The sequence below is a fragment of the Pongo pygmaeus genome, chromosome 22, assembly GCF_028885625.2.
Source record: "Pongo pygmaeus isolate AG05252 chromosome 22, NHGRI_mPonPyg2-v2.0_pri, whole genome shotgun sequence".
Taxonomy (NCBI): domain Eukaryota; kingdom Metazoa; phylum Chordata; class Mammalia; order Primates; family Hominidae; genus Pongo; species Pongo pygmaeus.
The window spans coordinates 59,607,651-59,633,545 of record NC_072395.2 but is presented as its reverse complement, the minus strand read 5'-3'; the positions used below and the strand labels follow the sequence as shown (position 1 = coordinate 59,633,545).

The following is a 25,895-nucleotide window of genomic DNA, read 5'->3' as shown; positions in this document are numbered from 1 at the left end:
TGGGCACCGCGTGGCACCGCAGGGCCCGGGTTGGGGCGGCCCGCTCCGCGCGCCCCGCGCAGACGCTGAATGCGTCAGGAACCAAAGAACAGCCCCCCACCCTGGGGAAACCACCCCCAAAACCCGCATCATGAGTTCAGAGGCTTCAGTCAGAAACGTTTCAAGCATCTGAGCTTCTTGCGCCCAATTTTCCGCCCCAGATTCCTGCGGCATCTTTTCGGCGCTCAGCTCTTCAAGTTAGGGAGCTGGAGAGCTCCAGGCTGGGCCTTTCCACAGCAGAACGAACTAAAAACCAAAGCACGCCCGCGCCACCACGCCCGCCCATCTCCGGACGCGGCGCCAACTGGGGTGCCAGGCAGGGCGGGGGCGCCGGGAAACCGCCCAGAGCCCACGAGCGCCACCGCGCGGCCACAGACAGGGATTCACGGAGGGAATTCTAACAATCCTGTCATGAAGAGCGGCTAAAAACACCTGAAAAAAACTGTAATGCAAATACCATAATGAAACGGAATATAATTTATTTGATTTTGAAGATGCTGAGAATATTAAACATAAATCTAAAATGAAGACGCTGGAGACATTTATAAAGAAAATGATGCACAATATGAAAGAATCAAAATAGAACGTAAAAAAAAAAAGACCGGAAAAAATCAGTAGCAAACGTTTTATAAATTCACTTATTTGTATAATAAAATAATTAGTTATTCACTCACACCCCCAGCACTCACTGAAGGTTTATGATAAGCCAGGCTCTGGTCTGAGTGTTTCGTGGTCACTGATTATCGAATATAAGGAGCAACTCATCTTTTTCTCACCTCTAGATCAGAAATTTGCACGGTTCTCATGTCCAACTGCAATATAGTGCACGGTTCAGAGAGACAGTCTTCTGGTTTCAAAATGTGGTTATACTTGGGCTTTGAAAAAAACTCCTTAATTGCTAAAGATCTAGGGGAAAAGGTCAAAGCGACTGTTGAGAGTCATTGCAATCATCTTAGGCTTCAAAACACACGCGTGGGACCACAATGAGTGCTTTCCCTTCTGTGTCACCAGGATGCTAAGCCACTATCTGGGGCCGTGGAACCCCAGAGCAGCCCTCAGGCCTCCAGAGGCCCTGGGTGCCTCCCGCTCTGAGAGGACCCAGACTCTACCCAGGCATCCAGAGACTTCCTGAGCCAGACCTGGAGGCATTAAGGAGCCTGCCAGTCACTGGGCGCTTCCCTGTGAGGTCTCATTCATGGGATCTGAGCACACGGAAACCAATGCTCACCCCTCATAACCCAGAGGACAAGGGGAGTTGCAGCGTGTCTTGCCTAGTTTTAGAATGTGTTTGATTTCAAAGTATCTTTTTGGATTTTCTATTAACAGTAAATGAACGCGGTATTCCTGCTGTAGGTTACTCTATAATAAACGAAAGGAACTAGAAGGGCTGAGGTGGCCTGAGTGAGTCTGAGTTTCAGGAGACATACTTGCTCTGTTGCTACACAAATTCAACACAGAAACAGACACTAGATGCCGCATGACCCCTGCATGTCACCGTTTGCCAACCCCCATCACTGGTTGTACTAGGCTTGTAAGTCACCTATTATTTACCACAGAAATGTTTTCAAAAATAAGCAAAGCAGTAACTTCTGAAACAGCAAATAAAAGTGAATGTTTTAATAAATATTCCACTATATTTACATATTTATATTTCTGATTAAAAAATTACGAATTTAAAAATTGGAAACTATGGACAAGTATAAAGAAAAGCTTAAATTCCCCATATGCCTGTCTTAGCATTGTGATATACTTATTTTTATCCCACAGACATATTTATAAATTTATTTATGCAAGCAAACATCCATTCTGTATACACAGTTTATTCTGCCAAGCTTTACTGTTTCTTAAACCCTTTCTAAATATCATTACATATCCCTAAAAACCTATGGTTTCTTTTTTAACAGATACACAGCAGTGCTCCACCAGATGGATATACAGCAATTCAATCACGTTCCTCTGGACGGCCATTGGCTTCCAGTGCCGGGAGGAACACTCAGGTGGGAGGCTCTGGCAGTGACTGGGGTGGGGGGCCTGATGCCAACCTCCAAGGCCCCGGCAGCCACACCTCCGTGCCACTGCCAGGCAAGCCCGGGCTACTATTTTAATTTACTCTTTGCTTGTCTGATAGGGAAAACAGCATGTATTTTAATTTGCATTTTAACTACTAACAACATTATAATTTTTCATATATTTATTGGTAATTTTATTTATTTTTTGCGGTTTGCCTGTTCACATGATTGGGCTGCAATTCCATCTCGCTAGTCATCTCTTTCTAATTGATTCCAAGACCTGTCAGCATGTGATTTCTCTAATTACTTGTTTGCTTTTACAATCGTGTTTTTGCTGATTTCTGCCACATAGACTGCCAGATTCTATCTAGCCCAGGGTCCATTCCATCCATTGTTGCTGCTCATTTCTCCACCTAAGATGGTGCACACAGGCCCCCATGGATGTCTGTCGTTGACGCTGATTCCATGCAGAATTAAGTTTTCACGTATGGTGTGAGAGAACAAGGGCTAATCAACTGCTCCAGAATAATTTGCTGACTTGGCCCTCACTCCCTCCTGATCGTAATGCCACCTTTTTCACATATGAAAATTTTTGTTCCTTGCATTCTACCCTGCTCTGCCCATCTGTCTTTTCTTGTTACAGCAGCTACTGCTTTAATTACTCCAACGCTACAAGATTGTCCTATCTGGGTGCACAGTTCTTGTTACAGCAGCTACTGCTTTAATTACTCCAACACTACAAGATTGTCCTATCTGGGTGCACAGTTCTTGTTATAGCACCTACTGCTTTAATTACTCCAACGCTACAAGATTGTCCTATCTGGGTGCACAGTTGTTACAGCAGCTACTGCTTTAATTACTCCAACGCTACAAGATTGTCCTATCTGGGTGCACAGTTCTTGTTACAGCACCTACTGCTTTAATTACTCCAACGCTACAAGATTGTCCTATCTGGGTGCACAGTTGTTACAGCAGCTACTGCTTTAATTACTCCAACGCTACAAGATTGTCCTATCTGGGTGCACAGTTCTTGTTATAGCACCTACTGCTTTAATTACTCCAACGCTACAAGATTGTCCTATCTGGGTGCACAGTTCTTGTTACAGCACCTACTGCTTTAATTACTCCAACGCTACAAGATTGTCCTATCTGGGTGCACAGTTCTTGTTACAGCACCTACTGCTTTAATTACTCCAACGCTACAAGATTGTCCTATCTGGGTGCACAGTTGTTACAGCACCTACTGCTTTAATTACTCCAACGCTACAAGATTGTCCTATCTGGGTGCAGTTGTTACAGCACCTACTGCTTTAATTACTCCAACGCTACAAGATTGTCCTATCTGGGTGCACAGTTGTTACAGCACCTACTGCTTTAATTACTCCAACGCTACAAGATTGTCCTATCTGGGTGCACAGTTCTTGTTACAGCACCATACTGCTTTAATTACTCCAACGCTACAAGATTGTCCTATCTGGGTGCACAGTTGTTACAGCACCTACTGCTTTAATTACTCCAACGCTACAAGATTGTCCTATCTGGGTGCACAGTTCTTGTTATAGCACCATACTGCTCTAATTACTCCAGTGCTACAACAGATTGTCCTATCTGGGTGCACAGGTACCCTCATTCATCCAACCGTCGTATGGGATCTCCCAGGGCCTTGGCCCACCTGCAGACTGTGGACCAGGAGGCCCCACAAGACGGTGCCAGTCCCAGCTGTGGACACTTACTTCAGAGCGCTGAGGTTGAACTCGTACGCGTTGTCCCAGAAGAGCACCTTGCTACGATAATCCTTATCAGCACTGCAGGGCACAAGGTGCAACGCAGCCATGGTGGGCCAAATGACCCCATCCTCCTTCAGCCAGGCATCCCGGGCATACAGGATGGACTCGATCATGAACTCAAACTGCATAGGAATGAAAGACACACAGGAGACACATCACAGGCCCTGTGGCTACACAGGCCTCTCACCACCACATTCGTAACACTAGTCTGAGAGTTCTACAGTTTTAGCCTCAAGAATATTCCTGCCTAGGCCAGTGTACCATGCAAGAGAACATCTCGAGGGTTTATTTTATGTCCACACGTAATGGTCACTGATGCATCTCACAGCCTGGGTTTAAGTCACATAATTTCCCATTAGAACTATGAACTGGAGCAGAGCTAAAAGCAAGGACAAATCTTCACTCTTGGCCCATCTCAGTCACAGAAGAGCTCATAGCTACCAGATTTTGAAAGAACCCTGAAGTGTTGCAGGGTCCCAACTGTTACATAAAATATATTTGGTCTGTAGCATTCTCAGAATTTTCACAACCCTTTAAGTGGACTGAAATCACTGCTTAAGAAACCGAAAGCCACGCAGGCATGCCCTGGCCATTCACGTGGTCCTTTGGTCCACCTTGCATCCCTCAGAAGGTCCCAAGTCAAGGGAAGCACATCACATCTATGACTGAGGAAGTGGGGACCCAATGCCCTCAAAGGCCAGGCTTTCTGTCTGAACCAGAACTTGCTTCAAACACAGAAAGGAGTAGAGGGAGCACCAGCGAGGTGGGGCCAAGGCCTGTGGCCCTTGCAAGCCACCTGGGGAGCCTGCACTTCATCCTGTAGTTGATGAGAAACAACAGAAGTGTTTTGCTTCCTTAAATAATCTCAAGCTGCTTTTATTATAGAAGTAATACATGTTTTGTATGGAAAATGTAGAAAACTTAGAAAAGCTTAAACAAAAATAAAAATCACATATTAACCCAATACCCAGAAGGAACCAGTTATCACTCTGCAGTTTACCGTCAAGTATTTTTCTACACACGCACACAAAAAATATATACATCTTATTTTTCAATCTTATTTTTTCAGTTATATAGTGAAACAGCTTTTTTGGTGTACAGCCTATGAACTTTAGCGCTTGTGTGGATTTTGTCCTCACAACCACAGCCAGCATACACACAGATCTGCCACCCAAAACACTCTTTACCCTTTTCTCTGGTGGTCATGCCATCCCCGGCCCCAGCCTCTCAAGCCACCGATCTGGTCTCCATCCCCATGGTCTTGTGTCTTTGAGAATATCGTATAAATGGAACCAAACAGTACATAACCTTTCAAGACAAGTTTCTTTCACTCACTGTACCGTTTCTGGGGTTCGTCCAAATTACCTGTTTCAATAACTGGCTCCTCTTCACTGCTCAGTGGTATTCTGTTGTGTGGACGTACCAGTTTATCCTTAAGGATTATCCAGATGAAGGACACTTGGGTTGTTTCCAGGTGTTTTTTGCAATTATAAAGAGAGCTAGTATAATCATTCACGTACAGGTTTTTGTGTGAACACAGCTTGCATATCTCTGGGTTGAACATACAGGAGAGGGACTCCTGGGCATAAGGTGAGAGCACACACAAGTCTATAAGAAAGCACCCACCTGTTTCCACAGTGGCATGTTCCCTCCAGCAATGCACGACTTTCAGCTGTTCCTCATCCTCGATGGCATTTGGTATTACTATCAGATTTTTTTTTTTTTTAGTCATTTTTCAATGGGTGTAAGTGATATCTCACTGTGGCTTTAATGTGCATTTCCCTGATGGCTATGTTGAACATCTTTTCATGTGTGTATCTGATATCTGTATATCCACTTTGGTAGAGTGTCCAAGTATTTTGCCCATTTTCAATTGGTTTGTTTTCTTCCTGTTGCGCTTTGAGATTTCTCTGTATATTCAGAACACACACTGGATATATTCTTTGCAATATTTTCTCCTAATCTTAGCTTGTCTTTTTTATTCTGTTAGCATCATCCCTTTGCAGAGCAGTCATTTTAGTTTTGATGAAATTCAATTAATCAACATTTTCTGTTACGGATCATGCTTTTACAGTAAAAACTCTTTGCCCAAGTCCAGGTGATGAAGATTTTCTATGATTTTTTCAAGAAGCTTTATAGTTTTATATTTCACACACTTAGATCTATGATCGATTTTAAGTTCAGCTGTGTATGAGATGTGAGGTTGAGGTGTTGTTTTTTAGATATGGATGACAACTATTCCAGTAACATTTGCTGAAAAGACTGTCTTTTCTCCATTAAATTGATTTTTGTAACTTTGTTAAAAAAATCAATTGACCATATTTGTAGAAATCTATCTCTCGTCTCCATTCCATTGACTTACATGTCTGTCCCTTCACCAATACCACATTGTCCTGAATATTGTAGCTTTAAAATCAAGTAGTATAGTTCCTCCAACTTTACTCTTCTTTTTAAAAATTGTATCAGTTACTGTAGTTCTCTTACTCCATTTTTGTGTTGCCAAAAAGGAATATCTGAGGCTGGGTAATTTACAAAGAAACGAGGTTTATTTGGCTCATGGTTCTGCTGGTTGGGAAAGTTCAGGATTGGGCATCCAGTGAGGGCTTCAGGCTGCTTCCCCTCACAGTGGAAGGCAAAGGGGAGCTGGCACGTGCAGAGAACACAGGGTGAGAGCAGAGGCAAGTGGGCATGCCAGACACTTTTTCACAACCAGCTCTTGTTGGGACCTGAGCTAGAACTCACTTATCTACCCACGAGGAAGGGCATTCATCTATTCATGAGGGATCCACACCCATGACCCAAACACCTCCCACTAGGCCCCACCTCCCAACACCACCACACTGAGGATCAAATTGCAACATGAGATTTGGTGGGGACAAACCATAGCACTAGTTCCTTTACATTCCATATACATTTCATAATGAGCTTGTCTATAAGAACAAATCCTGCTTGGATTCTAATTGGAATTTTATTAAGTCTACAGATCTATTTAAAAAGAACATACATCTTTACTAGGTTGAGTCTTCTTATCTCTCCATTTATTTAGGTTTTCTGGGATTTCTTTCATTATCATCTCATCATTTTCAGTGTCCAGATCACGTTTTGTTAGATTTCTAAGCCTTTCATATTTTTGAAGCTACTGTAAATGATATTCTTTAATTTCTAATTGTACATTGCTAAGATATAAAAATGATTTCTGTATGATGACCTTGCACTCTGTGATCTTGTTAAACTCACTTACTAGTTTTAGGAAATTTTCTCATAGATTCCTTAGGATTTTCTGTAGGTTTTTTTGTAGATGTCCTATGTCATGTTAAATTTCCTTCCATTTCTAGTTTGCTGAGAATTTTATCATGAACTGATGTTGAATTTTGTCAATTTTTTTCTGTATTGATATAATCATGATTTTTCTTCTTCAGACTGTTAATATGGTAGATTACACTGATTGATTTTCAAATATTGAACCAGCCTTGCATTCCAAGGAGAGTTTCTTTTTTTGTTATGGTGTATTATTATTCCTTTTATATCCTGCTGATTTAAATTTGCTAATGTTTTCTTGAGGATTTTTACATTTATGTTCATGAGGGTTACTGGTCTGTAGGTTTCATATTTTGTGTTAACATTGGTTTTGGTATTAGGGCAATGCTTTCCTCATATAATGAGTAAGTGTTCCCTCTTCTTTTCTGAAAGTTGTTTAGAATTGGAGTTTTTTCTTCATTAAATGTGTTAATAGAATTCACCAGTGAAATCATTTAGGCTAGAGATTTGCCTTTCAGAAGGTTTTTAAACTATTAATTCAATATCTTTACTAGTTATTGGACCATTCAGGTTATCTATTTCATGTTAGATGAACTGTGATAATTTGCAGTTTTCAAAAGAATTGGTCCATTTCATGGACCTTCTTTGCTTCTCACTCTATGTACGTACACTCTATGTACGTACATAGAGGGAGAAGAAGGAAAATGATAATTCAAGACTGTTTCAGGAATACAGTTGTTCCTTGGTGTCTATGGGGGACTTGTTCCAGGACCCCCATGGATATTCAAATCCTTGGATGCTCAAGTCCCCCATATAAAATAACGTGGTTTTTACATACAGGCTACACACATCCTCCGACAGACTTTAAATCATCTCTAGATTACTTCTACCTAATACAATGTCAGTGTTATGTAAGTAGCTGCTATACTGTATTGGTGTGTTATTTGTATTGATGTTTATTGTTGTATTGTTATTTTTATTTTCAGATATTTTCAATACATGTAGGTTGTATCTACAGATGTGGAGCCCACAGATACTTCACTGTACTTCAAATTCTTGTCTTCTTCACCAATCGATTGCTACTACGTCTTTGTTCCAGAGTCCTCAAATAGTTTCTCCCTGTCTACTCTCCAGGATTTATAGCTGCATTCAGTGGGAGAGATGAAAGGAGTGTGCCTTCTCCATCTTACCTGGAATTGAAGCTAGGTTACCACTATGTCTAATTTTTAAACACAGAATTGGAATCATACTGTACATACTCTTTGTACTTTTTTTAAAAACTAGCAACATGTCACCAACTTTTTCCAAAGACTGTTAAAAATCTTTCTAAAACGTAATTTTTAATGATCATATGTATTGCTACAATTCTGTTTCCAATTTTCTCCCCATTTTAAATGGTGCTGCCATGAGCATTTTTTAACATAAATTTCTGTACAAATTTGATTATTTCCTTAGGATAATTTCATCAAAAAAATTTGGTGCCCGGTCTCTGGGTCCAGCTGCTGGGAAGGAGGACACTCTGCAGTCTCAGCACCCACCAGCTCCTCCTCTTCCTCTTCCCCTGAGGTGAATGTGCCCTCAGAAGTGCAAGCTGCTGATTAACTATGCTGCATTTTTTATGACGTGAAAGTTAGGAAATGCTCCACACCAAAAAAAAAAAAATCAAGAAAAGAAAAAAGGCTGTCATTTTTTGTCCCAGTGCAGACAAAGTGCATTGTTGTAGAAGGAGGTGAAGAGACCTCGGTTGGAGATGTCTAAGTGTAGCCATAAGCGGTCCTTCAAGCATGTGGTGGCAATGTTTCCTGAAAAAGATGTCTCTGTACTTTGTACGAGGCAAGCTTTAAAACCAAGGAATCCAGAAGAGTTGATGGTTTTGTGTGTGTGCATGTGGGCACCAGAACTAGCACCTCTGAAAAGTAAAATGATCTACATGAGCTCCAGGGAATGCAACCAAAAAGAAATATCAAGGCATAAAACATGAACGTCAAGCAAAGGGACCAGAAGTCCTCCCTTAGGCCTGTCCCACTGGGAAGCCAGGCAGCCTTGGTTGTGGCCTCTGCAGGGTGCCCTGTGTAGATCATCCTTCAGTGCCACAAACTGAAAGTGCCTGTGTGTTTACTCTTATCCTCTTGTTGTGTAAATAAGGCAAATACATTTAGGCCAGAGTCTTGCTGAGGGGGAGCTGTCCCATCATCTATACTACACATTCTATAAATATGTGCAAACAGCCTTAAATAAATCCAAAGTCTAAAATTTTATTGGTGTGAAATTAAATTCTTACTGGCCACGTGCCTGTTTTCATGAGCTGACTTATAAAGATTTTTGTTAAGCTCAGGATTTGTGATAATACAGTCCATAAAACAGTACAAGGCTGTGTGAAGAGAATTATTACATCTTTGTTAACCTCAGCAGTTACTTTGTTTCTTTTGCTTAGAAAATTGGTCATAATGTGGTTGTAATTTTGGTCCCAATTCTTTATTCTTCCTTGAGCTAAAGAGAATAACGGAATATAATATGTCCTCATCACATGTTGACAGCACAAATACACTAACAACGGTAAGACTGAGTCTGGCAGTCTTTTAATTCTACCAAATGTGTAACGGAGACCCTCAGTGACCTTGCAAAGCGTCCTGAAATCCAGGAGGCAGCCCCTGTGAAGACTGCTGAGTGTGCAACCTGCTTCTCGGAAATCGTGGTGTGGCCTCAGGAGAACAAGCAAGATCCTGTAACAACTAATGATAACGCAAATTAGGGCTCCATTGTCACCTGCTTTGTTAACAAAAATGATTAAATGGTCTGTTGACAATCTAGGACACCTGTGGTATCTTTACTTGCGTCTCCTTCAGAACTTTGCTGCTTCTGGAAGAACAAAAAAATTTTAATGCTCTTTGACTTATTCTGCCCTATTTTCCTTCAAAAGGCTTTACCAATTTACACTGCCAAAAAAAGGGCATGGCGGTGCACATTTCCCCACAACCTCAGCACGAGGAGCATCAGATATTAGAGGATCGCTCAGCCAACTTCCCAGGTCAAAACTATTAAAGTTACTTTCAAATTGTTGGTGGCATTTAACAATGTTCAAGCTTCTGGCCTCTGGCATTTCTCTGCCTTTCTGGTCCCTGCTCACCTTCCATAAGGTTACCTTTATCTTATGCTTTTCTTATTGCAACTCTTTACGTCACGCAATTCTTTAGCTGCAATTCTTTAGTTGCATTTACCATTTAATAATTTTTAGCTGTGCTAATGTATGAAGGGGAATTTTTTGTCAAATATTTTATTTGACAGCTTCATTATGAACTTGGTTCTTAGAAAGACCTTTCCCATCCTAACAATAAACTTGTAGCAATTTTTTTATGTTTCCTCCTTTTCTTAAATATTTAACTCTTGAGCCCATCTGAGGTTTATTTTAGCAGACGGTGTGAAGAAGGGCCTCTTTTCTCCAAATCAGTCATTCCAGCACCATCTCTGAACAACTACATGCCCTTGCTGCACCGACTGAAAGCTGCCCCTCCTGTGCTAAACGCACACGCACTCTTCTCTGTCTTCAGACTTTTACGACATGTCAGCGTCAGAGTAGGGAGATGGGCCAGGAGAGATGAAGGCCTGAGGGCTGAGGGGCTCTGAGAACAGGCAGACAGCAGGCCAGGGGGACGTGAAGAGGGCCAGACGCACAGGTGCAGGGGAGAATGCGGCAGCTCAGGAGAGGGGCAGCCTGGGGATGGAAAGTGAAGGTGGGTGCAGCTGCACCAACGACTCCCAAATTCACACCCTCCCTCCCTCAAAGCCTACCAACCCTATGCCCCAACAACTATCGCCATAGGAACTCTCGCAGCCCCGTCTGCCCTGTTCTGGGCCTCCTTGGCCTGAGTAATGATGGTGGTGGTCCCTCAGTCTCCCTGGGGGGGAGTCTGAAGTCGGAACTGCCTCAAGCCCTCACCTGCAAAGCTCTGCCTTCCCCTTCCACTGCCTGCACTGGAGAAAACCACCACATGGTCCTGTCTGACTTGCCCCAGCACTCCTCCAAATGTCCTGCTCAGGGTGGCCCCTCCAGGCCATCACCCACTGAGACCCCAGGCCATGTCCCCACTGCCCAATCAATAGCTGGCCCTGCACATCGGATGGGCATCCTATGTTCAAGACCCACACATATGTCCACCCTCCCCAGGGCCCTCCCTACCCCGGCCCCCAGCCAGTCCCGGTGGCCCACTCCCTGCGGCTCAGGGCTAGGAGGCACCGTCCTGCTCATGCCAGGCCCCCATCGGCACATCCTGCCTGCTGGCCCTGCTCTGCATCCCCACACCTGCCCCATGCCAAGCCCTGGCTCCTGCATCTTGACAGTAAAGCCACAGTCAGTCCTGGAAGTCTGTGCACCTCCCACACAGAGGGGCCTCCCCTCACACAGGCTGTCCCAGGCCTCTCTGCATGCTGGGGCTGGACCACAGCCAGTCCCTAGCCTCCAGTCCCGGCCACACATACCCAGGGGCCTCCAAAACACAGCCCACCTCTTACTCCATCACTCACATACCAGTGGCACTCCCTTCGGTGCCCAGGATGTGGCACAAAGTCCTCAGACACACAGTTCCCTACATCTGGCCTCTGCCTCCCTGATGCAACACAGTCTGGCCAGTCCGGCCACTGAGCAGCCCTGGAACACAGCAACATGGTGAATATGGTGGCTACTCCTCTCCCCTCCCTCTGCCCCGCGTCCCTCTCCTCTCCCCTCCCTCTGCCCCGCGTCCCTCTCCTCTCCCCTCCCTCTGCCCCGCGTCCCTCTCCTCTCCCCTCCCTCTGCCCCGCGTCCCTCTCCTCTCCCCTCCCTCTGCCCCGCGTCCCTCTCCTCTCCCCTCCCTCTGCCCCGCGTCCCTCTCCTCTCCCCTCCCTCTGCCCCGCGTCCCTCTCCTCTCCCCTCCCTCTGCCCCGCGTTCCTCTCCTCTCCCCTCCCTCTGCCCCGCGTTCCTCTCCTCTCCCCTCCCTCTGCCCCGCGTCCCTCCTGTGTCCCTCTCACCCAACCCAGGGCACAGCCGGACACTCCAGCAGCCAGGCTTCCCCATATCGCTGCCCACACAACCTTGGCCTCACCACAGCCTCACTCCTCCTCCGTCCTCTTTTTGTCCCCGTGGCTGGGGCACCAGCTGTCAACAGATACTTACTGAATGGGTGCTGCTGTTCGGGGACAAAGGCGAATGCCCCTTCGGGGGGTAGGAGTGGAGCCCGTTTCTCCTGTGTGTCATCTTATGCCTCCACAGATGTTATTAATAAGCCAAGTCACAGCATGGACATTGAGTCTATTTACATTTATCTTCTGACAACAAAATTTCAACAGGACTAAAGGCCCAATGCCATCTGTTACCAGGGGAAACCGTTTCCTGGGAAGCAGCAGCCATACTCCACACTCCTTCACCCAGACCCCATCTTTCTGGGTCTCTACACTGAGACAAAGTTTCAGGTTGGGATGCTCAACTACAATGTCCTGTGTCCCAGGATGCTGAGCCCAGGAAGACAGCGCCAGGCAGACAGCATCCAGCCACACTCCCGTCAACTTCCCTCCAAGCAGACAGCGTTTGTGCAGGGCATATTCGCAAGCAACCGGAAAACAGTCCACTTCCACCCACATGTGAAACTCAGGGTGAGCAACCCAGGACAGGACAGGCATATGCTGGCCCTACAGATGCCCAAGTGGCGTCACAGCATCACTGGCGCCAGTCTAAGGCGAGGAGACCCTGGCCAGGGATGAAGGCCCTACTGGCATTAAAGAAACAGCCTTACCTGTTAGGCACAGGATTTTTACAGATCCCTGAGGAGAACACAGTTCATGTAAATCACTCATGAAAATGTTACATGAACTTTGACTTAAATTTCTCATGAAGGCGTTTTTTAAATCAGGTGAAAATTCAAGACACTGAGCCAATGTCCACACAAGAAATTAATTCTACCTCACATTAGGGAAAACATCAAAATGAATCATGCACGACCCTTGAGATCCTGAGGTTGGCCCAGACGAGCCTGTGCTCAGAAGCCCCCCAGCTCCGGCCCCCAGCTGCCCGCACACCCGCCCTCACCAGCAGGCAGGTCCCCATCCACTCAGACACCAGCACGTCCACCTTCTCAGGCAGCACCACATCCTCCACCTTCTGCTGGAACACGGTGATGATGTCGGCAAAGCCGTTCTGCAGGACCAGCTGCCCCGTGTGCTGTGCCATCTCACTGGCCTCCACCGCGTACACCTGCAGCAGCAGAGGCACCGTCAGTGCACATCCAGCCTGCACACGGCCCGTCATCTACTCTCCTGAGTCACAATCAGCATCACGAGAAACGGTCAATGACACAAGATGGAAGAAGCGTTCCAGACAGCAGAGGCAGCGAGGGCTGGGCCACACCTGCCCCTCCAGGGGCACCCAGAAAGGAGCCGCCTCTAACCCTCCCAACTGCCCCCACCTCCTGGACAAGACACAGATGCAGGGCTGCAAGTGGATGGAAGGCTTGCCTGCCCGAGCCGGCTGCCACACGCACAGCAATCTTAATCCGTGACCAGCACAGCAAGTTCTTAGCACCCAAGTGACAATGCTGGTCTGTGCCACATCTGAGGCCTGTCAGACAATTTCAAACCCAGGTTCTCAAGGAAGGGTCTGGTGGGAAGCGCCCAAGCGCTGGGTCATGGGTCCTGCAGAGCCTGGACTTGGGTGGACACTGTGCTGCGACCCCACCCACTGTGTAAGGAGTCTCCAAGGCTGCAGCTCGGCTCGGCTCAGCACAGTACAGACGGCCCAAGAGGGGTGGGGAGGGGGCCCAGCGTGTGCATCCCTCCCATCCCCATGAGACCATCCACACCCAAGGCCCAGTACAGACATGTGGGTGCACCTGTTTCTCTACTCAACTGAAATAAACGTCTCACAGAACATACCCCGCCCCACGCAATTCATGGGATATTTTCTATTCTGCCCTATTCCTGTCTGTGCTGTTTGTGACTCATTATACGTGGGCACCACAGCCTCTAGCATGCAGTCTCAACACACTGCTATTTTACCGACCCTGAGCCCCACGTGCAAGGACGCTCACCAAGACCATGGAGTCATCAGTGAGCCCCCAACAGCTCAGGGTCACAAGTCAGCACGCTCAGAGGCCACCTCGGACGTCACCAGCCTTGGCACAAACACCTGGGATGCGCTCGAGACCCCACTCACCGCTTTAGGCCGCGCATAGTGTGCACAGAAGAGACTGATGATCCCAGTCCCACAGCCCACGTCCAGGATGACTTTATCCGTCAGGGATTCTTTATTCTGTAGGATGACACTGTGGTATTTAGTTGTTCGTGGCTGGTCTGCCAACATTTCCAAGTGGAGTTTCTGGAAGAAATGCATATTCAGAATCACTGCCTGTGACCTAGAGCCATGCTGAGGTCTGGACTGAGATGGAGGGTCAGAGCCACAGCTGATGACCCCTGACCCCAACACCCCACATCTAAAAATATGAGCAAAACACAAGAGCAACAATATAGGCTTCTGGAGTCCCTCAGCTCAGCACAGCATGGCCAGGTGAGCAGAGAGGCAAGAGGGACCACTGTGCACACAGGGGTGCAATGTCGCCCGGACCACCCATGCCCACCTGAGGCAGAAGGGACCACCGCATCCCAACCAGACTCCCCAGGGCCAGGTGTCCAACTAGAGAAAACAGCAATACACCATGAGAGAGAGGCCAGCGTAGGTGGGCAGGGGGTCCCCCAAAGTCCTCTGCACACACGAGCTCACCCCGAGGGATAAGCGAGAGACCCAGCCTTGTCCTGAGGGAGGAAAATGCCTGAAACCCAAGGACACCCACATGAGAATCAGCCACCCGGAAAGGAGGCAGAGAAAGGCTTGCTCAGGGCAGACAGCAAAACCATGGGCTGGAGGAAAGGCTGCATCCCTCCCACCAGCACTCTCAAGCTGCAGAAGGCTCAGCCTAGAAACAGCATTGCCAGAAAGAAGACAGGCAGCAGGTGGGAGCAGAGTGAGGATGCCGCCCAGACCATGCCAGCAGACAGGAGCCTGCACGAGGCCCTCAGAGCCCACCGTGGAGCCTCCCAAGACTCCACAGAATAAAAAACAAAGGGACAGGCAGGAGGAGGTGGGAGACATAGACAACAAAGCAAGGCCCAACTCTCCTGCCCGGAAGCAAAGGATGGGAAAGGCCTACAGTGCCAACACCAATGGAGACAGAGCTGGAGCAGCTACATCAGCACCACACAGAACACAGCTCAGAGCAAAGCAGATTCCCATCGGTTCACATCAACACAGGAATCAATTCACCCAGAGGACATGATTATTCTAAATACTTCTGTACCTAAAAACGGATCTTCAAAATACATAGAGCAAAACCAATACAGATGCAAGAAGAAATAGACAAATTCACAATTATCATCAGAGATTTCAACACTGTGCTCTCAGTAACTGACAGAAGTAGAGAGAAAAATTCTTAAGACTGTGGAAGGCCTGGACATCACTGTCAACCAAGTTAACCTCATTGGTATTTAGAGAACACTTCACCCAACCCCTTATAACAGTAATAATAAACAAAAAATATCTAGGAACAAATTTAACAAGAAAGGTGCACAACCACGTATGATAAAGAGATATTATCCTTATCTTAAAATACTAAGAGATATTAAACAAAGCTTAAGTAATCAGAGACTGAGAGTCAATGTTATAAAGATGTCGGTTCTCCCAAAATTAACATAAACATTCCATGCAGTACCTACTAAAGGAGGAAGCACAACAAAATGATAATAAAATTAGTTTCAAAACAGAAGTGCCCAAGGCTAATGAGGAAAATGCTTTAAAAAAAAAAAAGAACGCTGGAGACCTAGCTCTTGCAGATCCTACAAAGGTGCAGTGATGGAAATGATGAAGCACTGGGAACTGCAGTAAACAGACCAGTGAAACAACAGGAATCCTACAGCAGACCCCTGAAATCCAGAGCACGACAAATGCACCGTTTCACATCAATGCGAAGGGAACTGTCCAGTAACTGAGGCTGGGGTCGCTGGAGATTTGTGGGCATACATTAGGGTGGAATTTTACATTATATTTTTTACAACAAATAATTTCTAGATTTTTTATTATTTAAAATCTCATTGTTTAAAATAGGATCAGAAGGCCAGGCAGGGTGCCTCACCCTTGTAATTCCAGTACTTTGGGAAGCTAAGGTGAGGGTCCCTTAAACCCAGGAGTTTGAGGATACAGTGAACTATGATTGCACCACTGCACTCCAGCCAGTCATACGACAGAGTGTGACACCATCTCTAAAAAACATAAAAAACAGAAATAAAATAACATAGAATCATAACAGTTCTGAAAAAAAAGTGTGGGTATTTATAATTTTACAGTGAGGAAGGTTTTTCACAAAGAAGAAAAAGAAGTCACAAAGAGAAGAAAAACATATTAGGCTACACAAAGAAAAAAGTTGTATGTGGGAAAAAATTTCACAAAGTCACAAAAATTCACAAATTCAGGCTAAATTACTTAACACACGAATCAACAAAAATCAAAAGGGGCAAATAATATGAAAGTTTACAAAAAAAGAAAAAATACAAAAGGCCAATAAACACATAAAAGATGATCAATCTTACTTAAAAAATGGGAATCAAAACTAAAAGATGCCATATTTAACCTTTAAGGTCAAAGTCCTTTTTCACTTTGATTTGTGGTGGGGAAATGAGCTTTCACACACCATCAGTGGATCCATGCCATGGTGTGAAATGTCCCCAAAAATCCATGTACTGAAACCTAATCGCCAGCATGATGGCATTAAGAGGCCACCTTTGGAGGTTACTAAGAAAGGGTCTGTGGTGGAAGAGGTGCTCCCAGCCCTCCCGCCTTCACCACGTGAGGACAGCCATGAGGTGCCATCTTGGACACCAATGCCAGTGCCTCCCCAGCCTCCAGAACTGCGAGAAACAAAGCTTTGTTCTTCATAATTTATTTAGTCTAAGGTATTTTGTTACAGCAGCACAAACAGACTAAGTGTATAATTAGCAAATCTTTCTGGAGGGCTAATTGGCAAGATCCACTTAAGGAAACCACACGTACGTACACACACACACACACACACACACACACACACCCCCAGGAATTTACCCTATAGAAATTCTAAACAGCATTTAACAGGATTATATAGGACTCCATTACAGCATTATTTATCATGATAAAAAGCTATTAAATAACCACTGTCCAAATATCAACAGGATCCTTTTAAAGTAACACAATGCTCTGCAGCTGTTATAAAGAGTGACAGGTGCCAATATGAGAGATCTTCAAAATACTACAGCTATGTGAAAAAAGCAAGGTGAAGACCTGAGTAGCGGAACAATGTCTTTTCTATACATTAAAAACATAAAATACATTAGGTGTCACTTGGACTTCGTAAGCACAGAGGAATCTGGTGGGCAGTGGTTCTTGCAGCTAAGAGGCGGCAGAGCTGGGAGGCTGGCATTGGCTTTTCATTATGTATCTTTCCTTAATGGATAGAAATCACTAACCATGTACAGACATGAATAGTTTTTAACTTTTAATTGTGAAATATGGCATACCTACAAAAAAGTGCAATAAAAAGTATCTGCACAGTTTGTCAAGTATTGTTATATAGCAAACACCTCTATACCTATATCCAACCCCAGAACACTGCCAGCACGTCAGAACTCCTGACTCAGCCACGCTGGTCCCAGAGCCTCCCCTACCAGCAGGTAACCTCCATTCAACAATCAGGGGAGCCACTCCTGCCCTCAGTCAGTCTCAGCACCCATGCGCACTCACAAACAGTACCTTCCAGCTGGGCGCAATGGTTCATGCCTGTAATCCCAGCCCTTTGGGAGGCTGAGACAGGAGGATCACTTGAGGCCTGGAGTTCGAGACCAGACTGGCCAACATGGCAAAACCCCCTCAACTAAAAATACAAAAATTAGCCAGGCATGGTGGCACGCACCTGTAGTCCCAGGTACACAGGAGGCTGCGGCAGGAGAATTGCTTGAACCCGGGAGGCAGAGGCTGCAGTGAACTGGGATCCTGCCACTGCACTCCAGCCTGGGTGACAGAGCAAGACTCTGTCTCAAAAAAAAAAACAAAAACAAACAAAAAACCTTCTAATGTGGCCTCTTAACTTTATATAATTGAGTCAAACGTTATAGATTCTTTGCCCTATTCCTTCTTTCAACTAACATCATTTTTATAACATTCATCCTGCAAGTAACTGTTTTCATCTAGTTTTAAAATGTAACCAGAGATTGTTGCCTGGACGATCAGGTTACAGGCATTTCTCCATGGCAGGGAAAAAATTTCGGTAAGCTATTTAGAAGTTGGGATTTTATTATTTTTTTAGGGACAGAGTCTGGTTCAATCACCCAGGCTGGAGCGCAGTAGCGCAATCATAGCTCACCACAGCCTTGAACTCCTGGCTTCAAGTGATGCTCTGACCTCAGCTTCCCAAAGTCCTATGATTACATGCATGAGCTACCATACCTGACCTAAGTATTATTATTCATAGATTTATAGAATTTTTTTTTTTTTTTTTTTGAGAGAGGCTCTCGCTCTGTAGCCCAGGCTGAAGTGCAATGGCACCATCATGGCTCACTGCAGACTCGGCCTCCAAGGCTTGAGCAATCCTCCCACTTCAGCCTCTCGAGTAGCTGGGACTACAGGTGTGCATGCACCACCATGCCCAGCTAATTATATTTTTTATTTTTTTTGTAGAGACGAATTATATTTTTTATTTTTTCTCACTATGTTGTCAGGCTGGTCTTGAACACTTGGTCTCAAGCCAAGTGTCCTCTTGCCTTGGCTTCCCAAAGTGTAGGGATTACAGGTGTCAGCCACCACACTCAGCCTAATTTCATTTTTAAAGTAAAATTTACTACTTTTTTTTTTAAATACTGAGGGAGCATGCCCATAATCTCATTGCTCAAATCACATCTCTAAGCCAGGGGTCGGCAAATTAAGCCATGGGCCAAATCTAGCCCACCACCTGTTTTTGGATGGCCTCCAAACTAACAGTGGTTTTTACATTTTTAAATGATTTTTTTAAATCAAAAGAAAATAATTTGTGACATATGAAAACTGTACAGTATAAATTCAAATTTCAAGATCCATAAATAAAGTTTTATTGGAACACAACACTGCACACTGTGTGTGTCGTCCACAGTGGCTTCCACACAACCATGTCAAAGCTGAGTGGCTACAACAGAGAAGCTCTGGCCTGTAAGACTATGGGCCTGCTCTGAACGGTGCAGTAGGAACTAAAGCTAGAGAGAACCCACCGCCTGGCCAGCTGAACAGGGAATTTAGAAAGCAATACCAGAGTTCCATAGCTGCCGAAGTACTCTTCATCCTGCCACGTGTCCTCGGGGTCGTACTCATCCACGTGCTTCCCCATATGGTTTGCTGGAATGTACCCACAGCAGCCCGCACGCTCACCCCACCACCAATCTGCAGTGGTTTGTCTCAGGATAAGAATTTTTTCTCCTCTCAAAAAACTGAGCTGGAAAAAAAAAAGTTAAAATTCAATAAGAAAACCAGTCATTGGTATTTCAAATGTGGCTCAGTGATAAATCCCATCAATGGTGACAAAATCACAGAGATTTCAAACAGGAGTCAGTGGGTAATGACAGCAACTGAGAATATTTGCAAGTGACACCATGACTTAGCGATGCCTCTGGAACATCTACCTGAAAGGAGGGCACAGCTTAACTGATATTTTTTAAAAGAAGGAGTAAACATTTTCAAATGGCTTAGGAGAGAATTTCTCAACAGCTTCTTCATTGTAACTCAACTATGCCAACTGAGTTACTGGAGGCTTACTCTAAGAAATTCCTGTCACAAAGTAAACAAAGCTACGTCCAAGCAGATATAGCTTGATATATTTGGTAGCCTTACTATTCATTAACTGGGTGGGTTCTAAATTCTAAGTAGAAACCAGGACAGATGCTTCTGCCCCTGGCTGAGGGTCCCCACTCCATGCCTGGTATCTTTACATCACGCTTGAGGCAGAACTGGTTAGGCTGTGAGCTTCACGCACAGGTCTTGTGTGGCCCTAAGCATCTGAATACTTCTTCATTTAACTTTGGTGTGACTTCTGCAAAATTTATCTCATTTTGACACTGAACATGCCGAAAGCCATAAAGTATTGACCACCACTCGTGGCTACCTGGGTCTCATCGGTGGCAGCATAGTCCGCGATGGCCACGAACTCCTCTGGCTGTACTCCCTCCTGCAGGAGACCGGCCTCACTGCACTCAGCAGGCTCTTCTCCCTGCTCAAAGCCAAGGAAAGGGTGAGGAGAGGACGCTGGAGCTTTTTTTTTTTTTTTTGGCTATGTTATTAGGATGGTTTCAAATTTCAAATACAGATTCATGTGTCCAAGTATTTATTATACAAACTATTTGGATCATCTTTACTACTATAATCAAAGGCTGTCACCTTCACTCTACATTTCTTTTCTAAAAAAAAAAAATGATTTGGACCCTAAAAGAGAACATCAAAGCAAGAAGTCAGAAACAGGCACCGCTAGTGTCTATTTGGTGAGGAGCCCTTGTCCTTCATCAGCTCTGCTTCCTGAAGGTGATCATCAACCCCATGAAGAGAAACCAGTGTGAGGACAGAGCCAGGGGCCCAGCGCCCCAAGCAGGCACAGCCAGGAGCCTGTGGAAAGAGCTGATGGCATGGCACAAACCCCACGAGGCAGCAGGGCCCAGCTTGGACCCACACAGGTCCTTGGAGCCTCCCCCAACCTCTCCATTTTTTTTTTTTTTTTTGAGACAGAGTCTCGCTCTGTTGCCCAGGCTGGAGGGCAATGGCATGATCTCAGCTCAGGGCAACCTCTGCTGCCTCCTCTCCAGTGATTCTGATGCCTCAGCCTCCCAAGTAGCTGGGACTACAGGTGTGCACCACTACACCCAGCTAATTTTTTGTATTTTTAGTAGAGATGGGGTTTCACCATGTTGCCTCGAAATCCTGAGCTCAGGCAATCCACCTGCCTCATCTTCCCAAAGTGCTAGGACTACAGGCATGAGCCACCATGCCTGGCCATTCACTTTATATAAGAATAAGCTTGCCTGGAAGACATCACTGCAGGGGGCAGAACCTCAAATCACACACTCCAGTTCAATGAATCAACCTTGTCTCAATACATACATTTTAAACACATTTTCCTAAACATAAAAGTAATTCGTGTTTCCTTTAGAAAATGTGTGAAAACACCAAGTACACAGAAGAAAATTAAAACCTCCTGTAATTTCGCTCACTGATCACAGATAATAACAGACAGCACACTGGTGTTTATACTTTCAGACTTTTAAAAAAGTGGACATGTAACACAAGTACAAAGCGTTCACTGGGTTCACACAATAAGCCTGTGGCCTATGGTTTTCACTTTATAAACTCTGAACATTTTTCTTATTAAATATACTTCTAACACTATTTAATATCTGTATGGTATTCCAGTCTATGAATTATCATGACTTACTTATCCAGTTTTCTAGTCTTGTACATTTAGACTTTTCAGTTTTTACTATTCTAAATTATGTTAAGATGAACTTCTTTCAACATAAATCATTCTGTATGTACCTTAATCTTCTTAGGGTAAGTCTCTGAATGTGAACTTGATGGACCAAGACTATGCGTACTTTATGGCTTTTGGTTTTACTACCCAGTGCTCTCCAGAAAGGTGTTCCTTGGACCGCTTACTGAGAGGGAACCGCCAATCTTTCCACACTCTCACTCAATAGATACCAATTACTTTAGTCTCTGTCAATTTCATGGGTAAAAATCACTTTTGTTACTTCCATTTCCCTCTCTTTGTGTGGTTAGGCGTTTTTAAAATACTTGCTGGCATCTTTTTTTAACTTACTGCCTATTTGTACCCTTTGTGCTTTTCCCTATGCCAGGAGCATGACTCACTCTAAGGCAACACTGCCCTCTGCTTGCTCTCCACCCCATCCCTGATCCACCCAGCCCAGGCAACCCTTACTAACTGCCCGGTGTGCGGCCTTCCACACCTCCACCATGCCCATGTCACACACAAAGCCCTGTGTACACGTGTACACACACACACACACACACACACACACACACACAGAGGCCGTTTCTTTGCTTGGCTTTCCTTTTTTTAAGATGGAGTCTCGCTCTGTCGCCTAGGCTAGAGTGCAGTGGCACAGTCTCGGCTCACTGCAACCTCCACCTCCCCAGTTCAAGCAATTCGCATGTCTCAGCCTCCCGAGAGGCTGGGACTACAGGCGTGTGTCACTACGCCCAGCTAATTTTTGCATTTTTGGTAGAAATGGATGGGGTTTCATCATGTTGGCCAGGCTGGTCTCGAATTCCTCACTTCAAGTGATCTGCCCACCTGAGCTTCCCAAAGTGCTGGCATTACAGGCGTGGGCCACCACGCCTGACCTGCACTTTGCTTTTCTTACACAATACCTTCTGGAAAAACTCTCCAACTGTTAGAACCCTGATTTACTACCTTCAATGGCTATATGATATTCCATAGCAGGAATTCCGCTTGATTCTTCAGCCATCCCCCATTGATAGACTTTGTCTTGGTATCCAGTTTTCTACCACCATAACCGATGCTGCAACAAAAGAAGTCTGTGCACAGATAAGCTTATGTGACGACATTTTATTTCTGGAGGATAGAATGCCAGGGTTGAAGAATATGCTCTTTTTTTTTTTTTGAGATGAGGTCACCCTCTGTCACCCAGGCTAGAGTGCAGTGGCGCGATCCTGGCTCATGGCAACCTCCACCTCCCAAGCTAAAGCAATCCTCCTACCTCAGCCTCTCAAGTAGCTGGGACTACTCTTTGTATAATATAGATACTATTTGACATCTCAAGAAATTGTTTTACAAACATACTGTTTTCCCAGTTATCTTGTTTATGATCAGCACCTCAAGAGTCAGGTCAACAGAAATTTTCCAAACTGAAGCACAAAATGAAAAAAAAATAAGAATAGAGCATGAGACATGTCAAACAGCAGCAAAAATTCTAACTTATGTTTACATGGAGACCTTGAAAAAGCAGAGAGAAGATGAGGCAGAAAAAAATAAATGAAGAGATAATGGTGGAGATTTTTCCAAAATTAAAAAAAAAAAAAAAAAACATCAAGGCCAAGGTGGGCAGATTACCTGAGATCAGAAGTTTGAGACCAGCCTGGCCAACATAGTGAAACCCGTCTCTACTAAAAATACAAAAAATTAGCCGAGCGTGATGGTGGTCGCCTGTAGTCCCAGCTACTCGGGAGGCTGAGGCAGGAGAATGGCGTGAACCCAGGAGGTGGAGCTTGCAGTGAGCTGAGATCACACTACTGTACTCCAGCCTGGGCTACAGAGCGAGACTCCGTCTCAAAAAAAAAAAAAAAAAATGTAGGCAAAACACATTTCATAGTTTGACACAGCAGACTCACACTAGTAAATATAAACATAAAGTTGTCAGGTTGAAGGGAAATGATCCTACATGAAAACACAGAATGCAAGAAAAAGGGAAAGACCTCAAAAAAGGCAAATAATATGTTGGGAAACATAAAAAAGACTATTTATTTTACTTTATAAAAAAAGACTCGATAGCGTAAAGCAACAATGATAATTTATTGTGGGGTTTACAACATATGTAAAATTAAAATGTTACATCAACAGTACAAAAATATGGATGCTGGTAAATGAAACTAACTTCTAAGATCTTTACCTTATGAAGTGGTTAAAAAAAAAGACTGAAATTGAGTTAGGATGCATACTGCAATTTCTTGGGAAAACACTAAAACAATATAAAAAGATACAGCTAACAAGCTAGTAAAGGAGGCAATGTGGAATTATAGAAAATACTTTATCCACAAGAGGGCAGGAATGGAGACATGCACAAAAAAGAAATGTGACAAATATAAAACAAACAGCAAAATGTTACACTTAATCATATTAGTCATAACATTAAATGTTAATAGACTAAATACTCCAATTAAGAGGCAGAAATTGTGTTTAACAGAGGAACAAAAAAACAGACCTAAGAGCTAGACCCAACTAGCTCTTTACAAGAAAAACGCTTTAAATAATAAGGACTTAAGTTGAGGAAAAAAAAATACACACACACACACACACTTTATGTAAGCACTAATGATAAAGCTGGTACAGCTATATTTACATTAAAAAAAGGTACATGCAAGAAAAGAAGTATTTATTAACAGGTAAAAAGACAGATATTTTATAAAAAATAAGGTCAATTAATCTAGAAAACAAAACCTATACTAAATATATACACCCAATAACAGGGACTCAAAATATACAAAGCAAAAAGTGATAGAACCAAAAGGAAAAATAGATATATCTACAATCGAAGTGGAGAATTTTTAGTAACTGATAGAAGATGGCAAAAAAATCAGAAAAGATAGAGATTTGAACAATACTAATAACACATTTGATCTTCATGACATTTATAGAATGCTACACTCAACAACTGCAGAATACATAGTCTTTGCAAGTACTCATGGAACATTCACCAAAATATACCATATGATTAGAATATAAAGCAAGCCTGAATAAATTTTAAAAGACTGAAATTATAGAGGATGTTATGTTCTCTAACCAATGTAATCAAAGCAAAATTAAATAAGAAAAAGTAAAATTTCCAAAATGTTTAGAAATTGATCAACATACTTTCAAATAGCCCAGAAAACTTCCAATTTCCATTGAATATATTAGAAAATATTTTGAAGAATGAAAATGCATTTAAATATGTGAGGTACAGCTACAGCAGTGATTAGAGGAAAGTCATAGCTTTAAAGACTATTAAAGACAGGTTTAAAATAAATTATCTAAGCTTCCCTCTCAGATGTTACAAAAATTAACCCAAATACAACAGAATGAAATAAAGGCAAAAGCAGAAATCAATGAAATAGAAAAACAGAGAAATCAACACAGATAAAATTGGTTCTTTATAAAAATAAAATTGATAAAACCCTAAGAAAAGACTAATCAAGTGTGAAAAAAAGAGATAAAACACAAATTACCATTATAAGACACCTCTTCTATAATGGAGGGTGGTATTAACAGGATGAACACAAGTATTACTGAAGCACTACCATGACCAGTCAGCAAAATTGAAATAACAAGATACGATTTCTAAACCATGAGACTGACCGAAACTTAAAAGTCTGATACTCTCAAGTGTCAGCAAACACCACTGTGGGCTACTGACAGACCTGTGAACTCGTAAAGTCATCGTAGGGAACAACTGATCATTATCCAGTAAAACTGAAACTTGCAATCCCTTGCACCCTGCAATGCCATTACTGGAGCACAGAGGTATGGAGAAGGACGGTCACTACAGCATTGTTTGAAATAGAAAAAACTAGAAACAACTTAAGTGTCCAACAAAAGGGGAATAAGTAAAATGGGGTATATGCCTACTGTGTATATACCCTATATATACTGCAACAGGCCTATACAGATATCTACAAATAGGATACTTTACACTTTCAGAGAAGGAACACACTATCCTACTGTGGCAGGATTGAACCAGCATTACACATATAACAACAAGGACAAATTCCCCAAAGGTAAAGTTAAATGAAGAGGCAAGCTACAGGTGACACTGAGAGTATGACACCACTTATGGAAACTCTAAAAAGCGCACATAAACAATATCATATGTCATTCAAGGATATCTATATAAGCCATAGAGGTACAAAAATGGTGCAGTGGCACAAAACAGATTCATGATTCACAGTAGTGTTTGCCTCTAGAGAGAGAAGAGGAGGAATAGGACTGAGACTGGGGAACAAACTTTATCTAG

The 25,895-nt window shown here is 43.8% G+C and overlaps 1 protein-coding gene across 8 annotated transcripts in view; it reads right to left on the bottom strand.

Moving 5' to 3' along the window:
* Nucleotides 1-25,895, bottom strand: part of PRMT2 (protein arginine methyltransferase 2) — a 31,470-nt gene that overhangs the window by 3,199 nt on the left and 2,376 nt on the right. For 2 of the 8 annotated variants that reach the window (XM_054468621.2, XM_054468620.2), the window contains exons 3-8: nt 20,264-20,368; nt 19,415-19,597; nt 14,275-14,436; nt 13,153-13,317; nt 3,782-3,957; nt 816-945 (exon numbers count right to left, since the gene is read on the bottom strand). In XM_054468621.2, coding sequence (XP_054324596.2) covers nt 816-945; nt 3,782-3,957; nt 13,153-13,317; nt 14,275-14,436; nt 19,415-19,597; nt 20,264-20,368 — 921 coding nt within the window. Of the gene's footprint in view, nt 1-815; nt 946-3,781; nt 3,958-4,680; nt 10,806-11,618; nt 11,739-12,368; nt 12,888-13,152; nt 13,318-14,274; nt 14,437-19,414; nt 19,598-20,263; nt 20,369-25,895 lie in introns of those variants that run through there. The other 6 variants (XR_010125267.1, XM_054468625.2, XM_063659757.1 and 3 more) reach the window with 6 other exon arrangements.